The 26,903-nt window shown below is 43.0% G+C and overlaps 1 protein-coding gene and 2 pseudogenes across 11 annotated transcripts in view; 1 reads left to right on the top strand and 2 right to left on the bottom strand.

Moving 5' to 3' along the window:
• Positions 1–26,903, bottom strand: part of LOC311426497 (mitogen-activated protein kinase kinase kinase 1-like) — a 286,004-nt pseudogene that overhangs the window by 220,674 nt on the left and 38,427 nt on the right. The gene's annotated exons all lie outside the window — the stretch shown is intronic.
• Positions 822–12,357, bottom strand: LOC311426483 (very low-density lipoprotein receptor pseudogene; annotated as a pseudogene). Its single transcript has 3 exons — positions 12,173–12,357; positions 3,043–4,709; positions 822–870 (listed from the first exon to the last, which is right to left on the bottom strand). The product of its transcript is annotated as a very low-density lipoprotein receptor pseudogene (transcript).
• The window catches only part of LOC311426298 (mesoderm induction early response protein 3-like), a 26,871-nt gene continuing 12,238 nt past the window's right edge, over positions 12,271–26,903 (top strand). For 2 of the 9 annotated variants that reach the window (XM_084502645.1, XM_084502643.1), the window contains exons 1-8: positions 12,272–12,428; positions 13,177–13,201; positions 15,537–15,682; positions 17,034–17,168; positions 19,418–19,538; positions 21,241–21,326; positions 21,541–21,613; positions 25,958–26,109. In XM_084502645.1, the coding sequence (XP_084358771.1) occupies positions 12,420–12,428; positions 13,177–13,201; positions 15,537–15,682; positions 17,034–17,168; positions 19,418–19,538; positions 21,241–21,326; positions 21,541–21,613; positions 25,958–26,109 (747 nt within the window). In that variant the 5' untranslated portion in view covers positions 12,272–12,419. Of the gene's footprint in view, positions 12,429–13,176; positions 13,202–15,536; positions 15,683–16,152; positions 16,279–16,971; positions 17,169–19,417; positions 19,539–21,240; positions 21,327–21,540; positions 21,614–25,954; positions 26,110–26,903 lie in introns of those variants that run through there. The other 7 variants (XM_084502644.1, XM_084502642.1, XM_084502647.1 and 4 more) reach the window with 7 other exon arrangements.

Raw genomic sequence — 26,903 nt, 5'->3', positions numbered from 1 at the left:
AACTAGTTAAAAAACAAGACACAAGTCACAACTGGTGGGATACACTCTCTGGATGGTCACCAACTGCAACTGGGATTTTGAACACATTGAGTCACCCAATTATTGTTTAATTGATATTAGTTGGTATAAGTTTAATATTGTCTTTTGTATTACTTGTTTGGAATTGAAAATTGTTACAACGAATGTCCATGTTAGCCTCCTTGACAATTGTGCATGGCAAGGTATTGAGGGGTACATATCATAAGACTGGGAAGAAAATTTTCGTATTAAGTAAAAGAATTTACTAGATTTTCCAGAAAAGGGGGGAATGATATTGTATAAACTCACTTTAGGATAGAATAAAACTTGTGGTTAAGAGTTAGCGAGAACAAAGTAAACGACATCTTGTTATCTGTTGACCTTCTGTTATGTTGAAGCATCTTGTTATTTGAAAACATCCCGGTATCTGTTAACCCTCAGTCAGGCTGAGACTTGAGATAACTTGAGTCAACTGTCCGTTATGTCTTGTTAACTGAGACATCCTGTTATCTGCCGACCCTCAGTTAAACCGAAAGCCAACTCAGCATTTTTACAGCTTGGAAAACAACTGATTAAGCAAAAGGTGAAAAGTGCATCACGAGGAAGACCTACGGCCTTCCTCCCAAAGACCACTGCCCACATCCTGAAGACCCCGGCCCACAATTCTTGGAAGGCTTTGCACAAGCGCAAGGACTGATAAGCTAATTAGCATACGAAGCGAGAGTAGGCGGGGTTATGTAATGAATATGTATAGGCGCTAATAGAATATTCATTGTTTCGCTGTATAAATATGAGATAGTTTGTCACTTCGAACATGAACGATAGGCGGAAAGATCCCCCGTGCATCCAGCGCTGCAATAAAGAATATACCACTTAAGGAAATTTCGACTTTGATCTTTAAATCAGTAGCTGGCTAACAGTTGTTTTCAGTTAGATCACAAGTGAAGTTATGTGCCAGCATGCAAGTGTACTGTGATGACCAGAAAATCAGAAAGCTGCTTTCTTGAAGCAATTTTTTTTTTTTTTTCCTGGGAAAACCTGGGCCCTCAAGGGGGCACGGAGCTTATCACCTTCACTAATCCCCTGCTAAGGATTTACCACCTGGGAAATAAGGAGCTACATCATAGATGCTTGGAAAAGTTGGGGAAAATATTGGAGTCTATGAAGAGGGGGAAATGCAGTACAGGGATTCTGTAAGCAACATGTGAGAGAGGCTGAAGGGCAAACTGACAAAAATATGGGCTACCTAGAAAACCCGTGGCATTTTAAACTAAATGATAAATATAAACAACAACAACAAAAAAGCAAAAACTGTGATTCCAATCAAGAATAATTGTGAATAGAATGCACACTAAAAAGCTGCAACTTCTGGTAGAGGGCAGATGATGGAGTGAATTGGTATTGTGGTTTAACCCAATAGACAGCTAAAAACACACAGCTGTTTGTTCACTCGCTCCAATAGCGGGATGGGGGAGAAAATTAAAAAGAAAAGCGCAAGAATAAGTTCAGATAAGGGCAGTTTAATAAGAAAGAAAAAAAAAAGTAAGAAAAATAAACAATAACAATAAATAATAAATTAATAAATAAATAAAAACACGAAGAAATGATGCCTAATGCAATTGCTTACTACCTGCTGACTGATGCCCATCCCATCCCTAAACAACAGCAGACCCTTCGGCCAACTCCTCCAGTTTTTATTGAACAGCTGAACAGCATGACATCCCATGCTATGAAATATCCCTCTGACAAGTTTGGGTCAGTTGTGTAAGTTCTGTCTCTTCCCAGCTTCTTGTGCACCCCCATCCTCCTCACTGGCAGAGCGGTATGAGAAGATGAAAAGTCCTTGACTCTGTGTAAGCACTGCTCTGCAAAAACTAAAACATCAGCATGTTATCAACATTTTTCTTATCCTAAATCCAAAAAACAGAATCATACCAGCTACTATCAGCTACTACCAGCTATCACTTCATACCAGCTATCCCAAACGTGTGTGGGATTTGCTGGTCCACCTGGATCCATACAAGTCCATGGGTCTGGATGGGATTCATGCCAGGGTGCTTAAAGAGCTGGCTGACATCATTGCGGGACCTCTCTCAATTATTTTTCATGGTCTTGGGAATCTGGAGAGGTCCCAGTTGACTGGAAGCTGGCAAATGTTGTGCCAACTTTCAAGAAGGGCAAGAAAGAAGACCCAGGTAACTAGAGGCTTGTCGGATTCATGTCAATGCCTGGTAAAATTATGGAGAAGATTATCCTGCCACTGTGGTGGTTTTACCGTGCTGGGCAGCTGTTGCAGGAAGCACGGCCGAAAGCACGACAGACACCAGTAGAGTCAGATCATGCTCCCTTTTATTGCCCGAATAGCCTAACTTTTATAGAGAACTTAACAGGGGTGGACAGTGTTTCACACAAGATTATTGGTCAAAAGCACTCAGACAAACAGCTACAAGAAAACAACCCCACCTGCAAGAAAACAACCCCCTTGTGATTAGCAGTCACATAGACCTTGTCCTTGAGGCCAGCTACTGGTAACAATATTTTCCTGAATTCCTCAATTGGGCGAGTTGCCCTGGTAGCTTGGTTTGCTCAGCTACAGCAAGCCATGGGATTTTTGCTGTTTCAAGAAATCCCTCAACAATTCCCCCTTCTTCTTTTGAGCAAACCAAGCCCGACACAGCAGTTTTACAAGTAACTCTTTAGCTATACTTACAACACACAATGATGATTACCACCACCATAAACCAAATCCTTAATCCCCTTGTGATTAAACCCAGCAACCATCTACACTTTGTTTCAAACAAGTCAGTGAACCATTGATTGAAAGGATTTATACCATATTGAATCTTTCTCATGTGCTCTTTCAGGAAAGTAATGGATTTGTGAATTGACTCATTATGATCAGAAAGGTTTAAACAGTACATTCCCTTAAAGTCCTCACACCCATTCCTTTGAGCCAAAAGCAAGATGTCAATAGCAGCTTGATCCTGTAAAAGCAGATGTCGCAGACTATTTTGATCTGGTAACATCTCCTCAAGTATCTCTGTCGTGGCATGGGCTTGTTTCTTGGCCCAGCATACCAAATTTTCTAAGTTGTTACGTGCGGCTGCAGATGCCACTCCAGGCACTGAAATTGCTAATGCCGCTCTAGCTGCAACCCCACACAATTCAACATTATCATTGCAATCCCATGCAAGCAATGTCCATTTATGTCTGGTGATCTCACGCAACTGTAACAAGCTAGGAGCAAATACAATGAGTTTATCTATGTAACATGGACATCTGATAGCATTTGCAGGGATACCTTGCCAGGCCCCATCCCCACAAATCAGAAGCACATCAGGAGGTAAGGCCAAAGCTGTACAATTGTTCCAAACACTGTAGTTGTTACCCCTTGTCTCCATGCTATAAACCCCTAAGCCCTGCTTAGCAGCGTCATTGCAATCACAGGTGTTATTTGTGTCTTTGTACCAGTATGGCCTTTTCCAGGTTCCTGTAGCAGGAATCATCTGATATCCACGGCTACGTTCACTTTTGTAGCCACCTTTCAGGTTGATACATATTTGACTACAGATACCAGGTTTTTGACATTCATCAATGTCTCCACAGTTTCTCTTGTCTACAAACTCAAACCCAGCTGGACAGTCACATTCATTTATGATGCATTCCTCCAGGGGCTCATCACCCCAGTCCTTGCAGTCTCTCTGCTGGTTACACACTTTATTGATATCTATGCATTCTCCACTTCTGCACTTGAATTTGCCAGGTCCAGAGCACTGAATAACATTGTTACAGTTTGCTTCATCAGTGCCATCCAGACAGTCTCTCACACCACTGCACTGCCTACTCCCATGGACACAGTTCCCATCTTCACATCTGAACTGGTCTGGCCTGCAGGTCCGAGAAGGGCAGTTGATTTCATCACTTCCATCCTTGCAATCAGGATCTCTATCACATTGCCACTTCTTGTGGATACATTCACCTGAGCCGCACTGCACCTCACTCGTAGAACACTTCACTGGAGGTGCAGGCTGGCGGCCACACTGCTCCAAAGATTCATCCGAGTGGTCGGAGCAGTCAGCATCATCATCACACACCCAGCTGATAGGGATGCAGGTAGAACTCTTGCACTGAAACTCATGCACACCACAGGTAGGAGGTGCACATTCAGCTCATCGCTACAATCACTGCAGTCATCTTGAACATTGCAGACAAAGCTTTTGGAAATACATTGCCCACTACTGCATGTGAATTCTGCTGCACTACAAGTCACAATGCCACAATTCTCTTCATCTTCTCCACTGTCGCAGTCCTTTTCACCATCACATTTCCAGGACACTGGGATACACTGGGTTGACTGAGGACCACAGCTGATTTCATTTACCCGGCATGTTCTCGTATGACACAGCTCAGCACTCTCATCAGACCCATTTTCACAGTCCGGATCCCCATCACACTGCCATCTATTTGGCACACACTGACCACTGTTGCACACAAAGTCAGATTCAGCACACGTCTTCTTCACACAAGCACTCTCATCACTGCCATCTAAGCAGTCTTCACATTTTGCTCTAGCACCGTCGGCAGCAGTGCACAGGCCGGCGAGGGCGAGCAGCAGGCAGAGTGCCCCGCAGCGCGGCAGCACCCACCGCCGCCCTGCACCTGTGTCACTTATACTGCTCCTATTACCCGTGCTATTAGTGTCAGCGGCATCCTCCTGATACCGTTTCTGTCTTTGTCGCCCCTTACTCTCCCCCTTTTCTTTTTGCCACTGACCATTCACCACAAATGGATGAGACACATGATTACTAGTTAGGAAAGAGAGTGTAATGTCTGCTATACGGCTGCAGGCCGTGCCAGCTGCAACCCTAGAAGCTGTTTGTGAATGAGCCTGCCAGTGGTCATTTGGCGGTGTAATCTGCGTCTCTGCACTCCTGCCCTGCAATAGAGCTAAATCGTCATTAATAGTCTGTAGAATGTGGCAACCCCACGGAATGTTATCCAGAAACATAGTTATAACACCGATCTGGGGACGAATAGTCTTTTTTGCATTGCAAGATAACTTCTTATAAAAAGAATGCCAGAGAGAAGCAGCACAGCCGCTGCTGCCGCTGCCTCCATGGTTACGTCAGACAGGCTGCAGGGTCCTGATGTTCGTCCCTCTGCTCTGTGCCGACTCGCCACACGGTGAGGGTCGGCCGCCATTGTCCACTGACGCCTCTGGTCTCCCGTAGCAACTCGATCTCGGATGGCCCGTATCGCACCGCGATTACTTCAATTTTCCCGCGTCCCCCCGCGATTCCGCGTCTCTCCGCGATTCCCTTTTCCGCGTCTCTCCGCGATTCCGCGTCTCACCGCGATTCCGCGTCTCTCCGCGATTCCCTTTTCCGCGTCTCTCCGCGATTCCGCATCTCACCGCGATTCCCTTTTCCGCGTCTCTCCGCGATTCCGCGTCTCACCGCGATTCCCTTTTCCGCGTCTCTCCGCAATTCCGCGTCCCGTTTCTCACCCCGAGGCCGTTGCCCAGGTCGGTTAGTAGGGTGTTTCAATGCTTCTCTCTGTGCGGTGGTCGGCTTGCCGTGTGCCTCAGATCTCTGTCCCGGCGCCGCTCCGATGTCCCGGCGCCGCTCCGATGTCCTGGCCTCAGCCTGTTCGGGTCTCAGCCTGTTCGGGCGCCATATGTTGCAGGAAGCATGGCCGAAAGCACGACAGACACCAGTAGAGTCAGATCATGCTCCCTTTTATTGCCCGAATAGCCTAACTTTTATAGAGAACTTAACAGGGGAGGACAGTGTTTCACACAAGATTATTGGTCAAAAGCACTCAGACAAACAACTACAAGAAAACAACCCCACCTGCAAGAAAACAACCCCCTTGTGATTAGCAGTCACATAGACCTTGTCCTTGAGGCCAGCTGCTGGCAACAATATTTTTCTAAATTCCTCAATTGGGCGATGTGGGAACACTGTCATGGGAACTTCTCATAGTTGCCCTGGTAGCTTGGTTTGCTCAGCTACAGCAAGCCATGGGATTTTTGCTGTTTCAAGAAATCCCTCAACAGGCAGCTAAACCCCACAACCGCTCTCTCACTCCCCCTCCTTTAGATGAGGAGGGGGAGAAGTAAAGCAAAGAACAACTCACGGGTTGAGATAAGGATAATTTAATTAAAGGGAAATAATTATAATAATTAAATAAAGACTACCATGAACTAAACAATTTAACTAAGGGGAAATAAAAGGGAAAGGGGAAAAAGGGAGGAAAACAAACAAACAAAATAAATGAAAGCTATATGGAAGTGCAGAGGAAAGAAATTACTCTCTACTTCCCACAAATGAGTGATGATTGACCATGTCCTTGAAGCAAGGCCTCAACGCACGCAGCCAGTGTTCGAGAGGAGGACCGACGTCTTCTCAACGAGAGCCCACCCCTCCCCTCTTCTTCCTGTTTCCACCTTTTATTGCTGAGTGTGACACCACATGGTATGGAATATCCCTTTGATTGGTTTAGGTCAGCTGCCCTGGTGATGTTTCTCTCCTCACTTTTTGCCCACCCCCTAGGAGGGTTAGAGAAAGGCCCAATGCTGTGCCACTGCTGCTCAGCAGTAGACACAACACTGGTGTGATAACACTGCTGTTCCAGCTACAAGTACAGAGTACGGCACTGTATGGGCTGCTGCCGGGAAAGTTAACATTCCAGCCAGACCCAGTACAGCCACTTATTGAAACACAGCTGGGGGACAATGCAGTCATAGGTCCCAGCCAACATGGGTTCATGAGGGGTAGGTCCTGCTTAACAATTTTAATTTCCTTTTATGGCGACTCTTGTAAGTGACTCTCTTCTCAGGGGAACAGAGGGCCCTATTTGTCGGCCTGACCCTACCCGTAGGGAGGTCTGCTGCCTCCCTGGGGCCAGGGTCAGGGACGTTGCCAGGAAGCTTCCCAACCTGGTTCGCCCCTCTGACTATTACCCTCTTTTGATAGTCCAGGCTGGCAGTGATGACACTGAAGAGAGAAGCCTCAAGGCTATCAAACGGGACTTTAGGGGGCTGGGACGATTAGTGGAGGGAGCGGGAGTACAGGTGGTGTTTTCATCTATCCCTACGGTGGCAGGGAGGGGTACAGACAGGACATGGAAAGCCCACCTGATAAACACGTGGCTTAGAGGCTGGTGCCAGCACAGAAATCTTGTTTTTTTTGACCATGGGGCGCTTTACTCAGCACCTGGCCTGATGGCCACAGACAGGTCCCTATCTCTAAGGGGAAAACGGATCCCGGGACAGGAGCTGGCGGGGCTCATTGAGAGGGCTTTAAACTAGGTAAGAAGGGGGATGGGGCTGAAACAAGGCTTGTTGGAGCTGTGCCAGGGGGAACAATGGCAAGGGGGAACAATGGCTGCTCAGTCTTTAGTGGCAATACCGGTTGTTCTCTGGATATCCAGTACCCTGAGCTGGTAGAAGGGGATGGGGAGCAGAATGTGACCCGACCCTCACTATCCATGAGGAAATGGTTGGCGACTTGCTATGGCACTTGGATGTGCGCAAGTCGATGGGGCCCGATGGGATCCACCTGAGGGTACTGAGAGAACTGGCAGAGGAGCTGGCCAAGCTGCTTTCCATCATTTATCAGCAGTCCTGGCTGTCGGGGGAGGTCCCAGTTGACTGGTGGCTAGCAAACGTGACGCCCATCTACAAGAAGGGCTGGAGGGCAGACCCAGGAAACTACAGGCCTGTCAGTTTGACCTCAGTGCCAGGGAAGCTCATGGAGCAATTATCTTGAGTGTTATCACGCGGCACTTGCAGGGCAAGCAGGCGATCAGGCCCAGTCAGCATGGGTTTATGAAAGGCAGGTCCTGCTTGATGAACCTGATCTCCTTCTATGACAAAGTGACACACTTAGTGAATGAGGGAAAGGCTGTGGATGTGGTCTACCTTGACTTCAGCAAGGCTTTTGACACCATTCCCCACAACATTCTCCTCAAGAAACTGGCTGCTCATGGCTTGGACTGGCGTACGCTTCATTGGGTTAAAAACTGGCTGGATAGCCGGGCCCAAAGAGTCGTGGTGAATGGAGTCAAATCCAGTTGGAGGCCAGTCACTAGTGGCATTCCCCAGGGCTCGGTGCTGGGGCTGGTCCTCTTTAATATCTTCATCGATGATCTGGATGAGGGCATCGAGTGCACCCTCAGTAAGTTTGCAGATGACACCAAGTTAGGTGCGTGTGTCGATCTGCTCGAGGGTAGGAAGGCTCTGCAGGAGGATCTGGATAGGCTGCACCGATGGGCTGAGGCCAACTGCATGAGGTTCAACAAGGCCAAGTGCCGGGTCCTGCACCTGGGGCGCAATAACCCCAAGCAGCGCTACAGACTGGGAGAGGAGTGGTTAGAAAGCTGCCAGGCAGAGAAGGACCTGGGAGTGATGGTTGATAGTCGGCTGAATATGAGCCAGCAGTGTGCTCAGGTGGCCAAGAAGGCCAACAGCATCCTGGCTTGTATAAGAAACAGTGTGGCCAGCAGGTCTAGGGAAGTGATTGTCCCCCTGTACTCAGCTCTGGTGAGGCTACACCTCGAGTACTGTGTTCAGTTTTGGGCCCCTCACTACAAGAAGGACATCGAGGTGCTCGAGAGAGTCCAGAGAAGGGCGATGAAGCTGGTGAGGGGTCTGGAGAACAAGTCTTATGAGGAGTGGCTGAGGGAGCTGGGGTTGTTCAGCCTGGAGAAGAGGAGGCTCAGGGGCGACCTTATCACTCTCTATAGGTACCTTAAAGGAGGCTGTAGCAAGGTGGGTATTGGTGTATTCTCTCACGTGTCTGGCAACAGGACAAGGGGAAATGGGTTAAAGTTGCGCCAGGGGAGGTTTAGTTTGGATGTTAGGAGAAACTTCTTTACCGAAAGGGTTTTTAGGCATTGGAATGGTCTTCCCAGGGAAGTGGTGGAGTCACCATCCCTGGAGGTCTTTAAAAGACGTTTAGATGTTGAGCTTAGTGATATGGTTTAGTGGAGGATTTGTTAATGTTAGGTCAGAGGTTGGACTCGATGATCTTGAGGTCTCTTCCAACTTAGAAATTCTGTGATTCTGTGTGATTCTGTGATTCTATGATAAGATCACCCATCTAGTCGATCGAGGGAAGCCAGTTGATGTAATCTTTTTGGATTTCAGTAAAGCTTTCAATACAGTTTCTCATAGGATCCTACTGGACAAAATGTCCAGCATACAGCTAGATAAAAACATCATATGGTGAGCGAACAATTGGCTGATGGGTAGGGCTCAAAGGGTTATAGTAAATAGGGTTACATCAGGCTGGCGGCCAGTCACCAGTGGGGTCCCCCAGGGCTCCATTTCAGGGCCAGTTCTTTTCAATGTTTTCATAAATGATTTGGATGTAGGACTAGAAGGTGTTTTGAGTAAGTTTGCTGATGATACTGAACTGGGAGGAACTGTTGAGTCTGTTGAGGGTGGAAAGGCCTTACAGAGAGATCTGGACAGATTGGAGAGCTGGGCAATCACCAGCCACATGAAGTTTAACAAGTGAAAGTGCCAGGTCCTACACCTGGGATGGAGGAACCCTGGTTATACGAACAGACTGAGCAACGAGATGCTGGAGAGCAGCCCTGTACGGAGGGATCTGGGAGTTTTGGTTGATAGAAAGCTGAATATGAGCCAGCAATGTGCCCTGGCAGCCAGGAGGGCCAACCATATCCTGGGGTGCATCAAGCATGGCATTGCTATTTGGTCAAGGGAAGTGATTGTTCCGTTCTACTCTGTGTTGGTGCAGCATCACCTCGAGTACTATGTTCAGTTCTGGGCACCACAGTACAAAAAGGACATGAAACTATTGGAGTGTCCAGAGAAAGGTTACAAAGATGGTGAAGGGACTAGATGGGAAGTCGTATGAGGAACGGATGAGGTCACTAGGCCTTTTCAGCCTGGAAAAGAGGAAGCTGAGGGGAGACCTCATCACGGTCTACAGCTTTCTCATGAGGGGGAGTGGAGGGGCAGGTGCCGATCTATTCTCTTTAGTGGAAAGTGATAGGACCTGTGGGAATGGTGTCAAGCTGCGACAGGGGAGGTTTAGGCTGGATATCAGGAAGAGGTTATTCACTGAGAGGGCTGTCACGCACTGGAAGTGGCTCCCCAAGGGACGTAGTCACAGCACCAAGCCTGTCGGAGTTTAAGAAGCGTTTGGACTGTGCACTTAGTTATATGGTCTGAATTTTTGGGTAGACTTGTGTGGTGCCAGGAGTTGGACTCGATGATCCTTATGGGTCCCTTCCAACTCAGGATATTCTATGATTCTATGATTCTAAGTAGAGAATATTTTTTTTTCTTCCCTCTGTGATTCCATGTGGCTTTTTTTTGTTGTTGTTTTTGTTCTCTTTCTTTTCCCTTTAATTCAATTAGCCTTATCTTAACCCGAGTTTTTTGTTTGTTTGTTTGTTTTTTCCAGCATACTTTCTTCTCCCCCTCTTCTTCTGAGGGGGAGTGAGAGAGCAGTTGTGGTGTTTAGCTGCCCAGCAGGGTAAAACCACAGAACATAGAACATGATTGCACTATAGATGTTGCTATCAAAATGCAGCCCCCACTAGGATATATGGCCCTTTTCAAATCTTCACAATACAGATTTTCACCATCATTTTTGTAGGTATTGGAATCTGCAAATATTTGTAATTTTTTTAAATTTTATTTTATATATATATAGCTGTAATTTCCAGCTGTAAAATTGATTCTCAGGAAAAAAAAAAAAAAAAAAAAAAAAGAGAAGAATAGAAAAAAAATATATATTTTTTTTCACTGATACACTTCAGAATCGGTTAGGTTTTACATTTTCACTTTTTCCTGTTTTACAGCCCCCCATCCACTACAGCTCCGAGCACTGTAATTTTTCCAGAGTCCTTCTTGCAACTTATATGACAGCTCTGGAAAACACCTAATGACCTCCTGTGTTAGAGCTATGGGTTCATATTATTTTCTCAAAGTGGTCTGAATTATAATAATTATAAAAATATCTTCCCTTTAATCTAAATCTAATAAAATATTTTAAGTGGAAAATTAACAGCAGATTTCTCTGTAAAATGGCATACAACATAACTTGTAAAATTAATCATGTTAAATAGTTGAAAGACTGTGAAGTAAACTACTTCAGAAATCAGAAAATTTCCAGTCAGAAAATTGAGGAGAATTCCTATTGAGAAAATGTGTATAGAAGCAAATATGTACTTCTCTGAACTGGGGATTTTTCCCACTGATGTGACTTTTTGTGCTATTATGTTGATCAGAAGCTATTTTGTCTTAACAGCGCTGAGGATTCAAGGGAACAGGGTGAAGAACTGGATTTGATGTATCTGGAGTGAACAAAACTGAAAAGAGCTAAGGAGCATTGGAGTGGGTTATAAGGGCATTCCAGACCAAAGGTGGAAAGTATTAAACCTCCCTTCTTTTTTAAGTTTTGAGTACATCCAATATATTCTGGCATAGCCTATCTGTCTCTCACTGATAATTTTAACCTGATAAGTCTCTAATTTGTGTATACAACTTTGGAAAAAGTGAAAGAGATCAGGGATCAGAGGATGAGGTATTACTAGAGCTGCCTGTGACCATGACAACTTTCCTAAAAATATGCATTTCTGCAAAGTCTTCAGATTTTTGTTGTGAACATTATACCTCCAGATACATCAGGAGTAGGTATGTCTACGCTTTAGGCTGCAGTGTAATTTGGAGGTCCACAAACAGTTTATATATTGAAATTAGAGTAGCTTCAGCAGTACAGCATGTGACACAAGTTAATTTATTCTGTGTCTTGGAGCAACAGATGTCAGCAGAATAAACAATACAGAGCTCCACTGCTTAAGTACCTAAACTAGCTTTGGATCTCTGCATTGTCTTCAAACCCAAGTCGGATACATCCAAAGAAACTGTTCACTTCAGGACACAGCTTTTAGCCTCTTGCATTCTCAGGATGGGACAAGGTCTGGAGCACTGTTGCAACTGCGCGTTGCTGTGATGGACACTACCCCTCAGGCAGATCAATGTTCAATATAGCAAGTATGGCACGGGCACCCGTGGGGGGAGGCAGCAGAAAGCCCCTGGGGATACTGCGCTTAGGCGGGAAGGGGGCCGTGCACTTCAGGCCACGGCTCTGCGGTGAACACCGAGCGCCCCCACTAGGCAGGGCAGGGCCGAGCAGAGCAAAGCGCCCTCGGCGGCCAGGACGGGAGGGGAGTGGTACCGCCGAAGGTGGAATCCCGGAGCTGCCCCTGCTCTGGCACCGCCTCCTTCGCCCCTACACTGTCCTGCTGGCCCTTCCGCTCCCTCCTGGCTGGTTCCGGTTGGGACTCGGCGGTTGTCATTGGCTTAACGGCCTCATCCGGGTAACTGGCGTAGCGCTGTTGCTCAGTCTGATCGTCCCAATATGGCGGAGGTGAGCGGGGAAAGTGGGATGAGGTGTTGGGGTTCGGTCGGCCCCCCTGTGCTCACCCCGTAAGGCGTCACCAGGGTGGCGCAGGGGGCTGGCGGAGCGGCGGGGCAGCTGAGCGACGGGGTGGACGGCTGAGTCGCTGGCGTCAGGGCAGTGGGAGCCCGTGCGAGTAGGCCGCACAGTGGGTGCCTGGTTTGTAGATTGTGAGCGGCCGACAGGCCACAGCCGAGCGCGGATAGGGGCGCGGCCGGGGCACGGGACAGGCCAGCGGCGACGTCGCAGCACGGGCGATGGAGAAATGCCTGGTGGGAGGGAGGAGGAGGAGCGAGCCCTTGGCTGGGAGCGGGGAAGAGGCTGCGGTCGGTCCGTCTGCCTCTGTCTCTGCCTGCCTCTGTCCTGTCCCGTCGGGGACGGAGTGAACGAGCGGGAGCGCCGGGCCGGGCCGGGCGCGGCTCCTGGGGAGCTTTTGCCAAGGGAGGAGGGAATGGGAGCAAGAGGTAGGCAAGAGGTGGGCGAGGGAAAGAGGAACGGGAAGGGGGTGAACAGGATGGAGGGGTGAGTGGGATGGGAGGCGGGGGCTGTGGTTGAGGTCGAGGCTGGTGACCCGTGCGAGTGGAGGAGTAGAGCGGCAGAAGGGGGACGGTGGGAGAAAGAGGAAGCTCCGGTGATGAAGGGAAGGGGGAACATAAAATAGTGAATCCTACTTGCTGCAGAGTGAGATGCTTCACCTCGATCTCTCCTCTCCCCGCAGGCTTCCTTTGGGAGTTCGAGCCCAGGTTCGTCCTTGCCAGCTACTGCCCAACACACTGCCTGCCACCCACACGCTGTGGTCTCCCTCCTGCTCCTTTCTACAAATATCCCCTCTTGCCTCGTAGCTTTTCTAATGCTTTGCATTCATGTAACTGATTGCCTGCCTGATTTTTAAAAGAAAAAGAAGTATGTTGTGGAGTTCTTTCCTTAACTCCAGTTGCAGTTAGTAATTGGCTGCTTGGAGTTCAAAATGAAATCAGTCTTGTAGTGCTTTTAAGTCAGCATCTCAGTAAAGCCATGTAGTCTGGAGAAAGAGAGACTGCTTCTCTTGCTGGTAACTATAGGCTTGTGTGACTTCTTAATAGTATCAGAAAACATTTAAAATCATAGCGACATGCAGTTGTTAAGGCTTGAACCACGGTTAAGGTTCTTTGGAATATCTTCATTTACACACGTGTATTTAACATCAATAGGGCTACTCATTAATAAGTATCTGGGGAGTGCATTTGTTTCTGCATAACTGCTTTCTGTGTTAGCTGTTTTTCTTCTTTACTCTTACTAATTTCAATGAGCTTGTTTTACTTGAGTATGGTTTTAAATTGGATATTGAGTGTTCAGAGCCACCAAGTGGGACTTATTTTTATCTAAAGTCTGTGAGTTGTATAGACCTTCTACTTCAGTTATTCAAACATAAAATGAGTTAGAACAGCGATTAGAAACGATAATCTTGAGCACATTTGTGTGTGTGTGATTGTTGTGGTTTAACCCGGTTGGCAGCTAAAAACCACGCAGCCGTTCGCTCACCCTCCTCCCTCCCTCTCTGGGATGGGGGAGAGAAATGGAAAGTGAAGCCTGTGAGTTGAGATAGAGACAGTTTATTAAGACAGGAAAATAATAATAATAGTACTACTAATAATAGCGTGTATGAAACAAGTGATGCACAATGCAATTGCTCACCACCTGCTGACCAATGCCCAGCCTATCCCTGAGCAGCTGGCCGCCCCACCCCAGCTAGCCACCCCTATATATTGTTTAGCATGACGTCAGATAGTATGGAATACCCCTTTGGCCAGCTTGGGTCAACTGTCCTGGGTCTGTCCCCTCCCAGCTCTTGCTGCACCCCCAGCCTGCCCGTTGGCAGGACAGAGTGAGAAGCTGAAACGTCCTTGGCTTGGTGTAAGCACTGCTCTGCAACAATTAAAACATCGGGGTGTTATCAGCACTCTTCTCATCTTAAGCCAAAGCGTAGCACCCTACCAGCTACTAGGAGGAAGATTAACTCTGTCCTAACTGAAACCAGGACAGTGATTAAGACAGTTGACAGTTCTTGAAAAGCTGTAGGATCAGGATGTAATAGGCAACAGCAGAAAAATTGTGTGCAAAGTAATTATTGTGATTGGAGTAGCATTATAAGCAATGCTGAGAGATCCACGAGACTATAATATGAATAGCATGTGAATAAAAATATTTTTGGCCTGAATGTTTCCTTATGGTATGGTATTGTGAACTTGCATAGTATTGTCTTAATCTAAATGGACAAAGTTTATGTTAAACAAAAATGCTGAATCTAATGATAACTTTCTAACAGTTGACAAAATGCACTTAAGCCATCAAAAAATAGTTATTATTTTATGAGTATCCTCTTGAATAATGAAAACGTGTCTTGGACCATAGAGCTGTCACAATGATTTGTTAATTAATGTGATCCATTAGAAGCATTTTATTTCCAATATATTTTCCTCTATATTTCTTGAGACACTGCCATATTTTTTCTTTCTTTCTAGATCAAGTGCTAAGAGTTTAGCCTTGCAGATCAGATGCTTTATTAAAACTAGCTTAACTAACCTGAAGTGTGTCTCACTTTATTTTGGTGTTAGTTAGAAGTTGATTTATAAGCTATGTTAGCCATTTACTAGTGAAAAACTAGGCTAATTATCATATAACTCATTCAAGAGTCAGAGACCCTTGATTTGTAAGGTACAACCGGCATGCTTGCGGCATCTGAAATCTTGTGACGTGTGCTTTGTACCTTAATGATGATTTCAAGTATATTTTGAACAATCTTTTATCCAGTAAAATGCTCATTTGGGATTGTACTTATTGAAACTTTGTTTCAGTAGTTTAGGTAGTTCTTTCAAGTATTTATACTGCAAGAGAGAAAACTATGCATATTACTTATAGATATGAAAAGGGAAGGCCAGCTAAAACAGCTATATTTGTCAGGTAGTTAGGAGTTTGTTCCAGTTATTCCATTGAGAGTTCCCTGTATGTAAAAGAATTCATGTAACCTTATTTTTTTTCTATGATGTAACTTCATATGTTGGTGTAGAAAGAAATTACTCAGATTTTTCTTTTTAATAGTTGGCTCTTTATCATCTGAGGATCATGACTTTGACCCTTCTGCTGAAATGCTGGTACATGATTACGATGATGAGCAAACTCTCGAAGAAGAGGAAATGATGGAAGAAAGCAAAAATTTCAGCTCTGAAATTGAAGATTTAGAAAAGGTAAGAGTGACTCACCCTCTTCTAAATGTCCGTATGTGTTGTATCTCTTTTACTGAAAATAATGGTCAATGCGTTCTTTAGTCAGTATTGTATATTGTAGTTTCTTGCAAAATGCCTTTACAACTTTTTTATTAAAAAAATAAATACAATATAATCAGTTTCAGTTAGGGTATAGCAGTGCATCCTCACAAAAAGGTGGAATTTAGCTTTTCAAATATATTAGTGCTGTGTTAAGTTCAGGTTCTTTTTTATTTAATAATGCTTTCACTTTGGAGGAGAAATTACTGAAGCTGCTTTTAGAGTTGTATTATCTAATATCTCTTCTAATTTTTGTAAGTCAGAAATAAGTTGAAATTGCACATTTTGAGTACTATTAAATGACAGCTGTATTTCATTCTGTTGGTCAGTTGTTATTTTTCCAATCCAGAAATGAACTGGAGCTACTCATCTTAAACACTCTATTACTTTAGGTCCTGATCCTGGAAAGACTTGGACATCAGTTTATGTTTACCCATTGTGAAAAGTCTTTGCAGGACTAAGACTAAAGAAAACAAGTAATTTAATCAGTATACAAGTCCAACAATAAATTTTTGAAGGTAATTTAACTTTTAAAGGTATAAATATCAGAAAATGTTTCTAATTCTTTGATGGCTTGAATCAGGTAACTAAAAAAATCTCTGCAGTTTGTTGTTTTATTGTCTTAGGATGCAAACATATTTAGAAAAATCACTTTTTTTTTTTTTCCAACGGTTTTTGATCATTATAAATCCAGCCTTTCTATTGTTTTTTTTTTTTTTTTTTTTTTTCCATTAGCTGTTCTCCTATTACTGTCTCAGCAGTCATTATAAAGTATTTTGTGCAGGAGATGGACATAATAAAAAGTTGCCGTTTTGGTTTACTTTTGTGGGTTTTTGAATGCACACATGCAGTTGTAATTATATAGGACTAAAATCTTCAAGTTTTTCTGCAATTCTCTCTTGTAGGGGGGTGGTTGTGCTTCTGTTGTCTTGAAGAAATACAGGCAAATCATGCTGTACAGTATGAATCAGATAAGGAGCAAATATTTAATAATCAATTACTGTTTATTTTCATCTAGCAAACAGTTTTCTTGAATAGCTTAATGGGACTTCATTATATGCCAAGAGAGATGGTGATGAATCATTTCAGTCTTGTGCCTGAAAATATTTTAAACCTTGATTCAAGTTTCCTGATTTCAATAAAGTTTTTCTTTGTTTTTTACTTTTTTTTTCTTTTTTTTTTTTTCCCCAAAATATGTCTTATCCTTTTAGGCCTGAACTGTTTACAAGTGTTTGGCAATATGTTGAAATGTTTGTAAATCCTCTTGTGTTAGGAAGGAAACATGCCATTGGAAGACTTACTGGCATTCTATGGCTATGAAACCACGATTCCAGTTATGGCAGGTTCTAGCACAGATAGCTCTCCAAGTGAACTTGCAGATGAACTTCCAGATATGACTCTAGATAAAGTAAGTTGGAACCATTTTTCCCCGTATTACAGATTGAAAGCAAAAATCCAGGTGACTTCAAATAATATTTCCCTATCTCTTAATGTTACAAAATGCATATCTTTGTCAATTTCAATGTACAATCAAGAATTACTATATTATTATGAATTCTTTCATTTTCAAGGACATTGAGGATCTGATTCTAATTATTCTTATTGCACTTAAAAATGCAGAGCGACTTCAGTGGCACTATATTACTACAAATGAGAAATTACTAAATTAACAGTTGTTCTAAAACACATCCAAAGAACTGTAGACTTTTTTTTTTTGAGGTGGAATTTTCCTTAAAAGATCTATATTTTAATGTATGCAATGTCCAGAAATAATAATTTGGGCTTCCAACATACGTGTTATATACCAAAACTGTGGATGACTTGAAAAGACTCTCCTGAATACTTTGGAATGTTTCTTTCTGATGTATATCATTTAGAAAGAGATTGCAGCACACACGGTTGTTGCATTTGTTGGCTGGATGGTCGCACTCAAAGAGTTACAGTCAACAGCTTAATGCTCAAGTAGAGATCAGTGAGGAGTGGTATTTCTCAGGGGTCAGTATTGAGACCGGCGCTATTTAACATCTTTGTTGGTGACATGGACAGTGGAATTGAGTGCAGTCTCAGCAAGTTTGCTGATGACACCAAGCTGTGTGGTGCGGTTGACGCTCTGGAGGGAAGCCATCCGGAGGGGGACCTGGATAGGCTTGAGAGGTGGGACTGTGCAAACCTCATGACAAGTTGAACAAGGCCAAGTGCAAAATCCTGCATCTGTGCCAGAGTAATCTGAAGCACAAATGCAGGCTGGATAGAGAATGCATTGAGAGCAGTTCTGAGGAGAAGGACCTGGGGGTGCTGGTTGATGAAAAACTCAATGTGAGCTGGCAATATGTACTTGCAGCCCAGAAAACCAACCGTATCCTGGGCTGCATCAAAAGAAGCGTTGCCAGCAGGTCGAGTGAAGTGATTCTTCTCCTGTATTCTGCTTTCGTGAGACCCCACCTGGAGTACTGTGTTCAGCTGAGGCCCCCAGCACAAGAAGGACATAGACCTATTAGAACAAGTCCAGAGCATTTGTGGATTCCTCATCCCTGGAAGCATTCAAGGCCAAGTTGGATGGGGTTTTGAGCAACCAGGTCTAGCAGAAGGTGTCCCTGCCATGGCAAGGGGGGGGGTGGGGGTGGGTTGGAATTAGATGATCTTTAAGGCCCCTTCCAACCCAAACCATTCTATGATTCTATATTAAAAAAAAAAAAAAAAATCCTGTTGGAGGGGGGGAAAACACACCTAAGAACAAAAAAAACAAACACCACACACCCTTCAGCTTCTGTGATTTGCAGGCTAATATCAAATTCCGAAGTTTTAATCTGTTTTTTTTGGCTGTAAGACATATGTAGCTAGTAGTTTGGATCCTAAAATTTGTATGTAGTAAACATATGCTGTTTCTTTTTTTTAAAAAAAAAACTTTTTCTGTGAGTGATGTAATGGTAAATTCCACAGAAAGTTGAGTATAATGATGGCTCTGCACATCTGATTTTCATTAGGGTTCACAATTGTTGAGGCTACAAAAATGTAGTCGACTTGTTGTCTAATACAGTTCTTTTGCTCCCTAACTTTTATACAGAGGTATTCAAACATCTGCTGGTGGAGGAAGTGAGCTTTTTCTGTTTTCCTTTTTTTTCTTTTTTTTAGTCTATGAAAACTTAATTTTGTGTATTTTGGGAAGATAACCGGTTGTCCGTTTTCTGTAACTGTCCTTAGCAAAAGCCTACAAAAATGCCTGGCTGTTCTATTTTCTTTTTCCGGAGTTTAAGGGGTAACAGCCTCTTAAACCTTCAGTGTATCTATGATGTAAAGAATAACAAAATTCTAAAGTTTTGAGGCAATTTCCATTGGTGTTTTTCATTGGAAGCAGTTGGAGGAACACCTGAGGTTGATAGTTGCAGAGGTTACTTTTTGTTGACTTCATTTTAACGGAAGACAGGGGAAATGAACCCCTGCGTTCAACTCTGAAATTAATGGCTATATTTGTCCTCAGATTTAGGAGGAGCCAACCCCCTTTTAAATTAAGGGAATACGGTCTACTAAAATTACTTACGGTAAAATAATTCATTTTATTTAATGGGACTTATAATTTGCTGAATCTAAATGCTCATTGGTCTATACTTAATAAACATTCTGAGGTTTTAATTTTTATTTATTTTTCAAATGATACAGGAGGAAATAGCTAAAGACCTCTTGTCAGGTGATGATGAAGAAACACAGTCCTCTGCAGATGACTTGACACCATCAGTTACTTCACATGAGGCTACAGACTTCTTTCCTCGGCCATTAAGATGTAGGAAAACTAATTTTATAACAGTACTCAAAACAGTCCTGACATTATATACAACATCCTAGCTTAAAATATCAAAATTGCAAAGTACTGCTGACTTTTCTGGGAGTTGAGAAACAGTGCTTTGGGGGGTATTGAACATGAATGTTGTCTTTGGTTGTTAGTAATGATTACTTGAAAGACCTTTTTGTGGTTTAACCTTGCAGGCAGCTAAGCACCACAAAGTCATTTGTTTCTTCTAGAGAAAAAGGATGATAAAGGTGATGTGCTGCCTCAGTTACCTGCAGTTGTAGTTCCTTGTGCATTGCTGATTGTGTAGTGAAGACATTCAAATTGAAAGAGATTTAAAAAAAAATAAATGTTGATGCCCTTTTTAAATTAAGCAAACCCCAAATTTGCTGGCACTTAAATGTTGCTTGTGAACTGTTAATGAATATGACACTGAAAGTGTGGCAACTTTTATGGAGAAATGATTAGCCCCTCATTTTGCTCAGGATTAAGAAATAGTCATGTTTGTTTTCAGCTACCATGGTTTTCTATCAGAATGTTACTCTTTCTCTATTAGAATGTTTAGTTGGACATCTTAAAATCAAATATCCACCGTTTCAGGAAGGGAAATGTCAGTTTTCTCTGCTGTTGGAAGTTTCATCTTTTTTTCCATTCCTTGTGTGTTTCTCTAATATTAAGATAATGTTAATTTTTAAGTTAAGTATTTATAACACTTAATCCAAATTTAATAAAATAATATATTATTTGGAAAAATAATTGCATATTGTTATTTCATAAGTTTGTTTTAGCTTCTTGCCTGCTACTTCTAACAGCAAAGAGAGACTGGTAATAGTAGTAATGACTACAGAAGAGCCTCAGTCTATACGTTCTTGGATATTGTCTCTGATGTTGACAACTCTAGCTTGGTGTGATGAAGATAAAATTGCAACCCCACTTTTGAGTGTGTTATAGTTTGAGAATACAATGTAACTTTAACTTTAGTTTAACAGTAGATTCCATTCTACCAGTGATTATACATCTATAAAAATAGAATTACTTCAGAACACAGTACCACAGTGTTCCATATTCTAAAATATGAGTAGTTCTGTAAAGTACTGTCTTTGAGTTACATGGAGTGTTCTGCTGTCTTTCTTCCCAAGGGGAAAAAAAATTAAAGACTAAAAAGAATAAGCGATGAGCTGTCTTTCGCTTATTCTATTTTGTATGTTGCTGCTGTATCTAGACTCTATGTTGAGGCAGCCTTGTTTAAAAGAATGTTTTGAATATCCATCAAAACTTCCAATTAAAAGCTTTGGTAGGTAATAAAGACTTGCCTTCAACATTGCTTTTTGTGATTGACTAGGTTGTAGCCCTCAAAGTATTGTTTTCTTGTACCTTTTCTGTAATGTATAATCATTCATTGAAGGGGAGGGGGCGGGAAAAAAGATAAAATAATTTTATTTCCTTTTGTCTGTTAGAAACGCAATAGGTTGTCTTAGTTGCATAAATGTTTCAGTTCTGCAGTATACAAGTACCAGTGCTTTCTGACTTGATGCTATAGTTTGATAGATGTGTAGATCAACAAACTCATGATCAGTGTCTCCCTGAATAAAAGCAGGTGCTCTTTTCAAAAGTAAAAGATACCCAGCAATTTCTTGTAGTGATGTTTAAACTAAAAATGCTTCCTAGCTAAAAACAAACTTTTTTGTGTCTGAAGCGAACACTGCATGTGATGGAGATAAAGAATCAGATGTTGAAGATGTAGAGGCAGACAGTGGTAATTCATCTGAAGATTTGAGAAAGGTAATAACTATTTCTTAAAGCAAACAAAAACAGATAAAAAAACAACTTTACTATTAAGAAAGAAATGCATTAATATTTACAGTATGTATCTAAAATAGTACCTTAATTCTGGAATTCTCTGCTGAAAGCCAAGTAAATGTCTTTTTTTAATGCTTCCATGTGAAAAATATGTTAGGCTAATATTTTTCTCCTGTGTTTTTTGTTACGTCTTCAGGAAATAATGGTTGGTTCACAGTATCAGGCTGAGATTCCCCCTTACCTTGGCAAATACAGTGATGATGAAAAGGGTAAGTTCTTCAATTTGTTTTACTTCTTATATGTAGCAGTTGATGGAAAAACATTATTTAAATTTTTAAGGTAAGGTCAATGGGTTAGTGAAAATCAGACCTTAAAAATACTAGAAAACTGAGTGATGCAACCGCATAATTATTTCTCAGAAATGTGATTCTACGACTTTGAGAAGACATACACAAAAAGACATAGGAGTGTGGATTACAGTGTTAATTATGAAGTATTTAATAATCTTAGGAGGCAACAAACAGTGGGTCTCCTCAGAGTATCATAAGTGTCATAAGTGGGCCATGAGTGTGTAACTTAGTTGACATTGAAGATCTTCAAAATGTGTTGTTTTTTTTTTGTTTGTTTGTTTTTAGTAAAACCGTATGGGCTGCAAAATGTATATAGAATCATTAAGGTTGGAAAAGACCTCCAAGATCATCTGGTCCATCTATCCCCCTACTAATAATGTCACCCACTAAACCATGTCCCTAAGCACCAAGTCAAACCTTTACTTAAACACTCAGGGATGGTGACTCCACCACCTCCCTTGGCAACCTGTTCCAATGCCTGACTACTCTTTCTGAGAAGAAATGTCTCCTAATTTTCAACCTAAACCTCCCCTGTCACAACTTGAGGCTGTTCCCTATAGTCCTATCACTGGTTATCTGTGAGAAGAGGCTGACTCCCAGCTCCCCACAACATCTGTTCAGGTAGCTGTAGGGAGCAAAAAGGTCTCCCCTGAGCCTCCTATTCTCCAGACTAAACAACCCCACTTTCCTCAGCCGCTCCTCCTAAGACTTGTGTTCCAGACCCTTCACCAGCTTCGTAGCCTTTCTCTAGGTATGCTCCAGGGTCTCCATGTCCTTTTCGTAGTGAGGGGCCCAAAACTAATCGTAGTACTCGAGGTACGGCCTCATCAGAGCAGTGTACAAGGGGATGATCACCTCCCTGGTCCTGCTGGTTACACTGTTCCTGATACAAGCCAGGATGCCATTAGCTTTCTGGGCCACCTGGGCACACTGCCGGCTCATGTTCAGGTGAGCACTGATCAATACCCCCAGATACTTTTCCTCTGCACAGCTTTCGAGTCACTCTGCCTTAAGCCTGTAGTGCTGCATAGGGTTGTTGTGACTGAAGTGCAGGACCCGGCACTTAGCCATGTTGAACCTCATCCCACTGGCCTCTGTCCATCAACCCAACCTGTCCGGGTCCCTCTGCAGGGCCTTCCTACCCTCCGGCAGATCGACACTTCCCCCCAACTTGGTGTCGTCTGCAAACTTACTGAGGGTGCGCTCCACTCCCTCATCCAAATCATCAATAAAGATATTGAAGAGGATGGGCCCCTACACTGACCCCTGGGGAATAATCCAGCTGGTGACTGGTCGCCAGCTGGATTTCACTCCATTCACCACCACTCTCTGGGCCCAGCTGTCCAGCCAGTTTTTAACCCAGCACAGAGTGTACCTGTCCGAGCTATGGGCTGCCAGCTTCTCCAGGAGAATACTGTGGGAGATCGTGTCAAAGGCCTTGCTGAAGTCTAGGTAGACTACATCAACAGCCTTTCCCTCATCCACCAGGTGGGTCACCTGTTTATAGAAGGAGATGAGGTTGGTCAGGCAGGACTTGCCTTTCACGAACCCTTACTGACTGGGCCTGTTTCCCTGGTTGTCCCACATATGCTGTGTGATTGCATTCAAGATGACCTGCTCCATCATCTTTCCTGGCACCGAGGTCAAGCTGACAGGCCTGTGGTTCCTTGGTTCCTCCTTATGACCCTTCTTATAGATGGGCGTCACATTAGTGAGTCTTCAGCCATCTGGGACATCTCTGGATGACCATGACCGCTGATGATGGAAAGCAGCTTGGCAATTGCATCCGCCAGCTCCCTCAGCACCCTTGGGTGGATCCCCTCTGGCCCCATGGACTTGTGACAGTCCAGGTGTAGCAGCAGGTCTGTTTCCACCTGAACTTGTGTGTGTGTGTGGGGGGGGAGGGGGTGTTCTTCTGCTCCCCGTCCCAGGCTTCCAGGTCGGGAGGCTGAGTACTCGGAAGATAAGTGGTCTGGCTAGTAAAGACAGATGTAAAGAAGGCATTAAGAACCTCAGCCTTTTCATTATCCTTGTAGTTGTGTTCCCCTCTGCATCCAGTAAAGGTTGGAGATTCTTCTTGGCAATCCTCTTACCGTTAATATATTCATAATAACATTTGCTTATGGAAAACATAATGCAATAAACTATTTTCAGTTTCCATAGCATGAGTAGAAGGTGTAGGTATTGATACGTTTTGTCTTTTACAAAATGAGATGTTTTAAGTATAATTCCCGTGTAAGTTCAAGTTAAAAACTGAGATTGTGCTAGAATAGAAAAAATAACTTGATTTTTATTTGGTATCTTTAAAAGTCTTCACTATGATAAAATTATAGCACATAGAATTGTGTGATTCAAAAAAATATTGAAAGAAATTTGCTTATGGGTGAATCAGTTGTGAAGTTAAAGGAACGTTTTGGGTGATATTTTAATAAATGAAGAGCATTCTGGTTTTTTTCTAAGTTATTAATATTCTGTTAATTACTTGTGTTGAAACTGCAGTGTTTCATGGGAATGTTATTCTAGTGAAGCATATGAAGTCTTTTCACCATTACCGACAGCTTTTGGAAGAACGTTCCTTTGCTATAGAGAAGAATATTTACTATAGAGCTGGAAGCATTAGCAAGTGGACATCTGTTGTGTTGTTTGAGACCTAGAGCAGTTTACTGTTTTCTAAGATTCAGGCATGATGCTTACTAGTCGTAAGAAATGGAGGAATAAAAATAAGATTTTTCTGCATAGTCCTTTTACTATTTATACTTTTTGACTTTTTATTAGCCAAGAACTAGAGAATAACCAGGGGATGACCAGGAAAGAGTTAGTGCTAGAGAGAACCAGTATGAGTTTTGTTTGCTGGCTTGGCCAGCAAAGCTCTTGGCCAGCTCTCAGATTGAAGAGCCCAAGGAACTCCTCTTGAGAATATCAGGCATGGACTCCAGCAAGAAATACTGGATTATCTTGGTTAATAAAAGAGGTTGAAGCTGGGTGTCAGCAGTGCTCAGAGGCACTGGACCTGGCTGTATGGGTGGAGGTACTCTGGAACACTGCATGTACTGAGAAAAACATGATTTAGGATTTGGAATTACACTGCAGGAATTCAGAAATCATCCACTTCTACGTAATGTGAATCTGTGAAAGCCTCTTCTATACTCCCTGAAGAGGTGGCGTTGGCAAACGTGTTTATATTTCTGCTGCATAGTCCAAGCTACTGGAGTTGTGATAGATGGCCATTTAGTTCTTCTATAAACCTTATACTTATAACATGTCTGTTTGAAAACTTCCTTAAGCTGTCTGAAAGCTTTTTCTTAAGCCATAACAACACTTTTTCAGTAGATGTAATTTTATTCTTCACTTTTGCTTAATATTCTTTCCTGCAGTTTTATGAGATGTTTGAGAATCTTCTTTGCCTCTTCTACTGTGCCAACCATTATGCTTGTGTGTGTTTGGACTGAGTAATTTCAATTTTGCATTGCCAAGAGATTACATGAAACCTTATATGCAATGTTAATCATATCTATTGAATAAAATAAGATTTATAGTTTAATCTAGAATTCAAGTGTGTGCACAGACTGACAAAGTTTCAGGGCAACTCTTGTATATGACCAATATATTGTCTGTCAAATAAGATACTTAAGAGGTGCATACATGACTTTAGTGTACTATGAAGGAAGACTAAACATCCTGTTTGCTTGTAAAATGTGCAATGCACAAGTTGTAAACAACATTTGGTTGTTAATGAACAGAAAAAGAAATTGCAGAATTAAGATCTAGATTCCATTTTGGTAAGGTAAGTTTTGGCAAATTTTAATTGAAAATGACCATTTAGCAACCACCTCTTTTTTTTTTTTTCCATGACACACAATACTTAAAATATGAAAGTAATACCCTACACTCTTTTATTGTAAACTATAGATTATTTGTTGAAAACAGATGAATAAAACTGAGCGTATTTGCTAGTTTGCTTATACGAAGATGATGTGTACATATACGTAATTTGACTTGAATCATCTAGCAGTCAACAAGCTGCCTGAAGAGTTTAGTCCCTTATCTCGTCCTCATGGAACCTGAATCTCTTCACCATACCATGCTGTAGAGTCTGTCTCTTAACTGAGGCTTTTGGGCAAAAAGTGAGCTGCAATTCACAAGTAGCGTGATGATATTTGATTTCATTTCTTCTGTGTTCCTGTTCTTTGTCCGTGAGATAGCTTTTTATGTTACAGTCTTTAAAATGTCACACCTGTTGTTAATGGATTTCTGTTTTAGCAGCCTATGAAAATGAAGACCATTTACTTTGGAAACCTGGTGTGATTTCAGAAAGTAAAGTTAAAGAATACCTTTTTGAAACCTCCTTAAGAACAGGAAATGAAGAAATAATTGGCAGAATTCCTGAAGGGCTATATACAAGGGACAATGAGCAAGTATGTTTTATATCCTGTACCATTTGTGACTACTCCATTTCTTTTTTTTCCTCATTAGATATGATTGGGGTCAGGATCTTATTGGTAATTTTCATAGAATAAGGTCCCTTCCAACCCAAACCATTCTATTAAAGATCATCTAATTCCAAACCCCCTGCCATGGGCAGGGACACCTTCCGCTAGACCTGGTTGCCCAAAACCCCATCCAACCTGACTTTGAATGCTTCCAGGGATGGGGCATCCACAACTTCTCTGGGCAACCTGTTCCAGTGCCTCACCACCGTCATAGTAAAGAATTTCCTCCTAATATCTAACCCAAATCTACTCTCTTCTAGTTCAAAGCCATTAACCATTCTCCTGTCACTACGCTTCCTGACAGTCTCCCCCTCCAGCTTTCCTGTAGGCCCCCTTTAGGTACAGGTAATCTGCTATAAGGTCTCCCTGACATCTTCTCTTCTTCAGGCTGAACAACCCCAACTCTCTCAGCCTGTCTTTGTAGGAGAGGTGCTCTACCCCTCTGATCATCTTCATGACCCTCCTGGATTCCTTCTAATAGGTCCATGCCCTTCTTGTGCTGGGGGCCCCAGATCCAAACACAGTACTCCAGGTGGGGTCTCATGAAAGCAGAATAGAGGAGGAGTATCACCTCCCTTAACCTGCTGGACACGATTCATTTGATACAGCCCAGGGTGTGGTTGGCATTCTCGGCTGTGAACGCATTACCAGCTCATGTCAAGCTTCTTGTCAACCAAGACACTCAAGTCATTCTCCTCAAAACTGCCCTTACTCCATTC

The sequence above is a fragment of the Aythya ferina genome (genome assembly GCF_964211825.1).
Source record: "Aythya ferina genome assembly, chromosome: W".
Taxonomy (NCBI): Eukaryota; Metazoa; Chordata; class Aves; order Anseriformes; family Anatidae; genus Aythya; species Aythya ferina.
The sequence above is the reverse complement of the archived record's forward strand: the minus strand, read 5'-3'. Positions and strand labels throughout refer to the sequence as shown.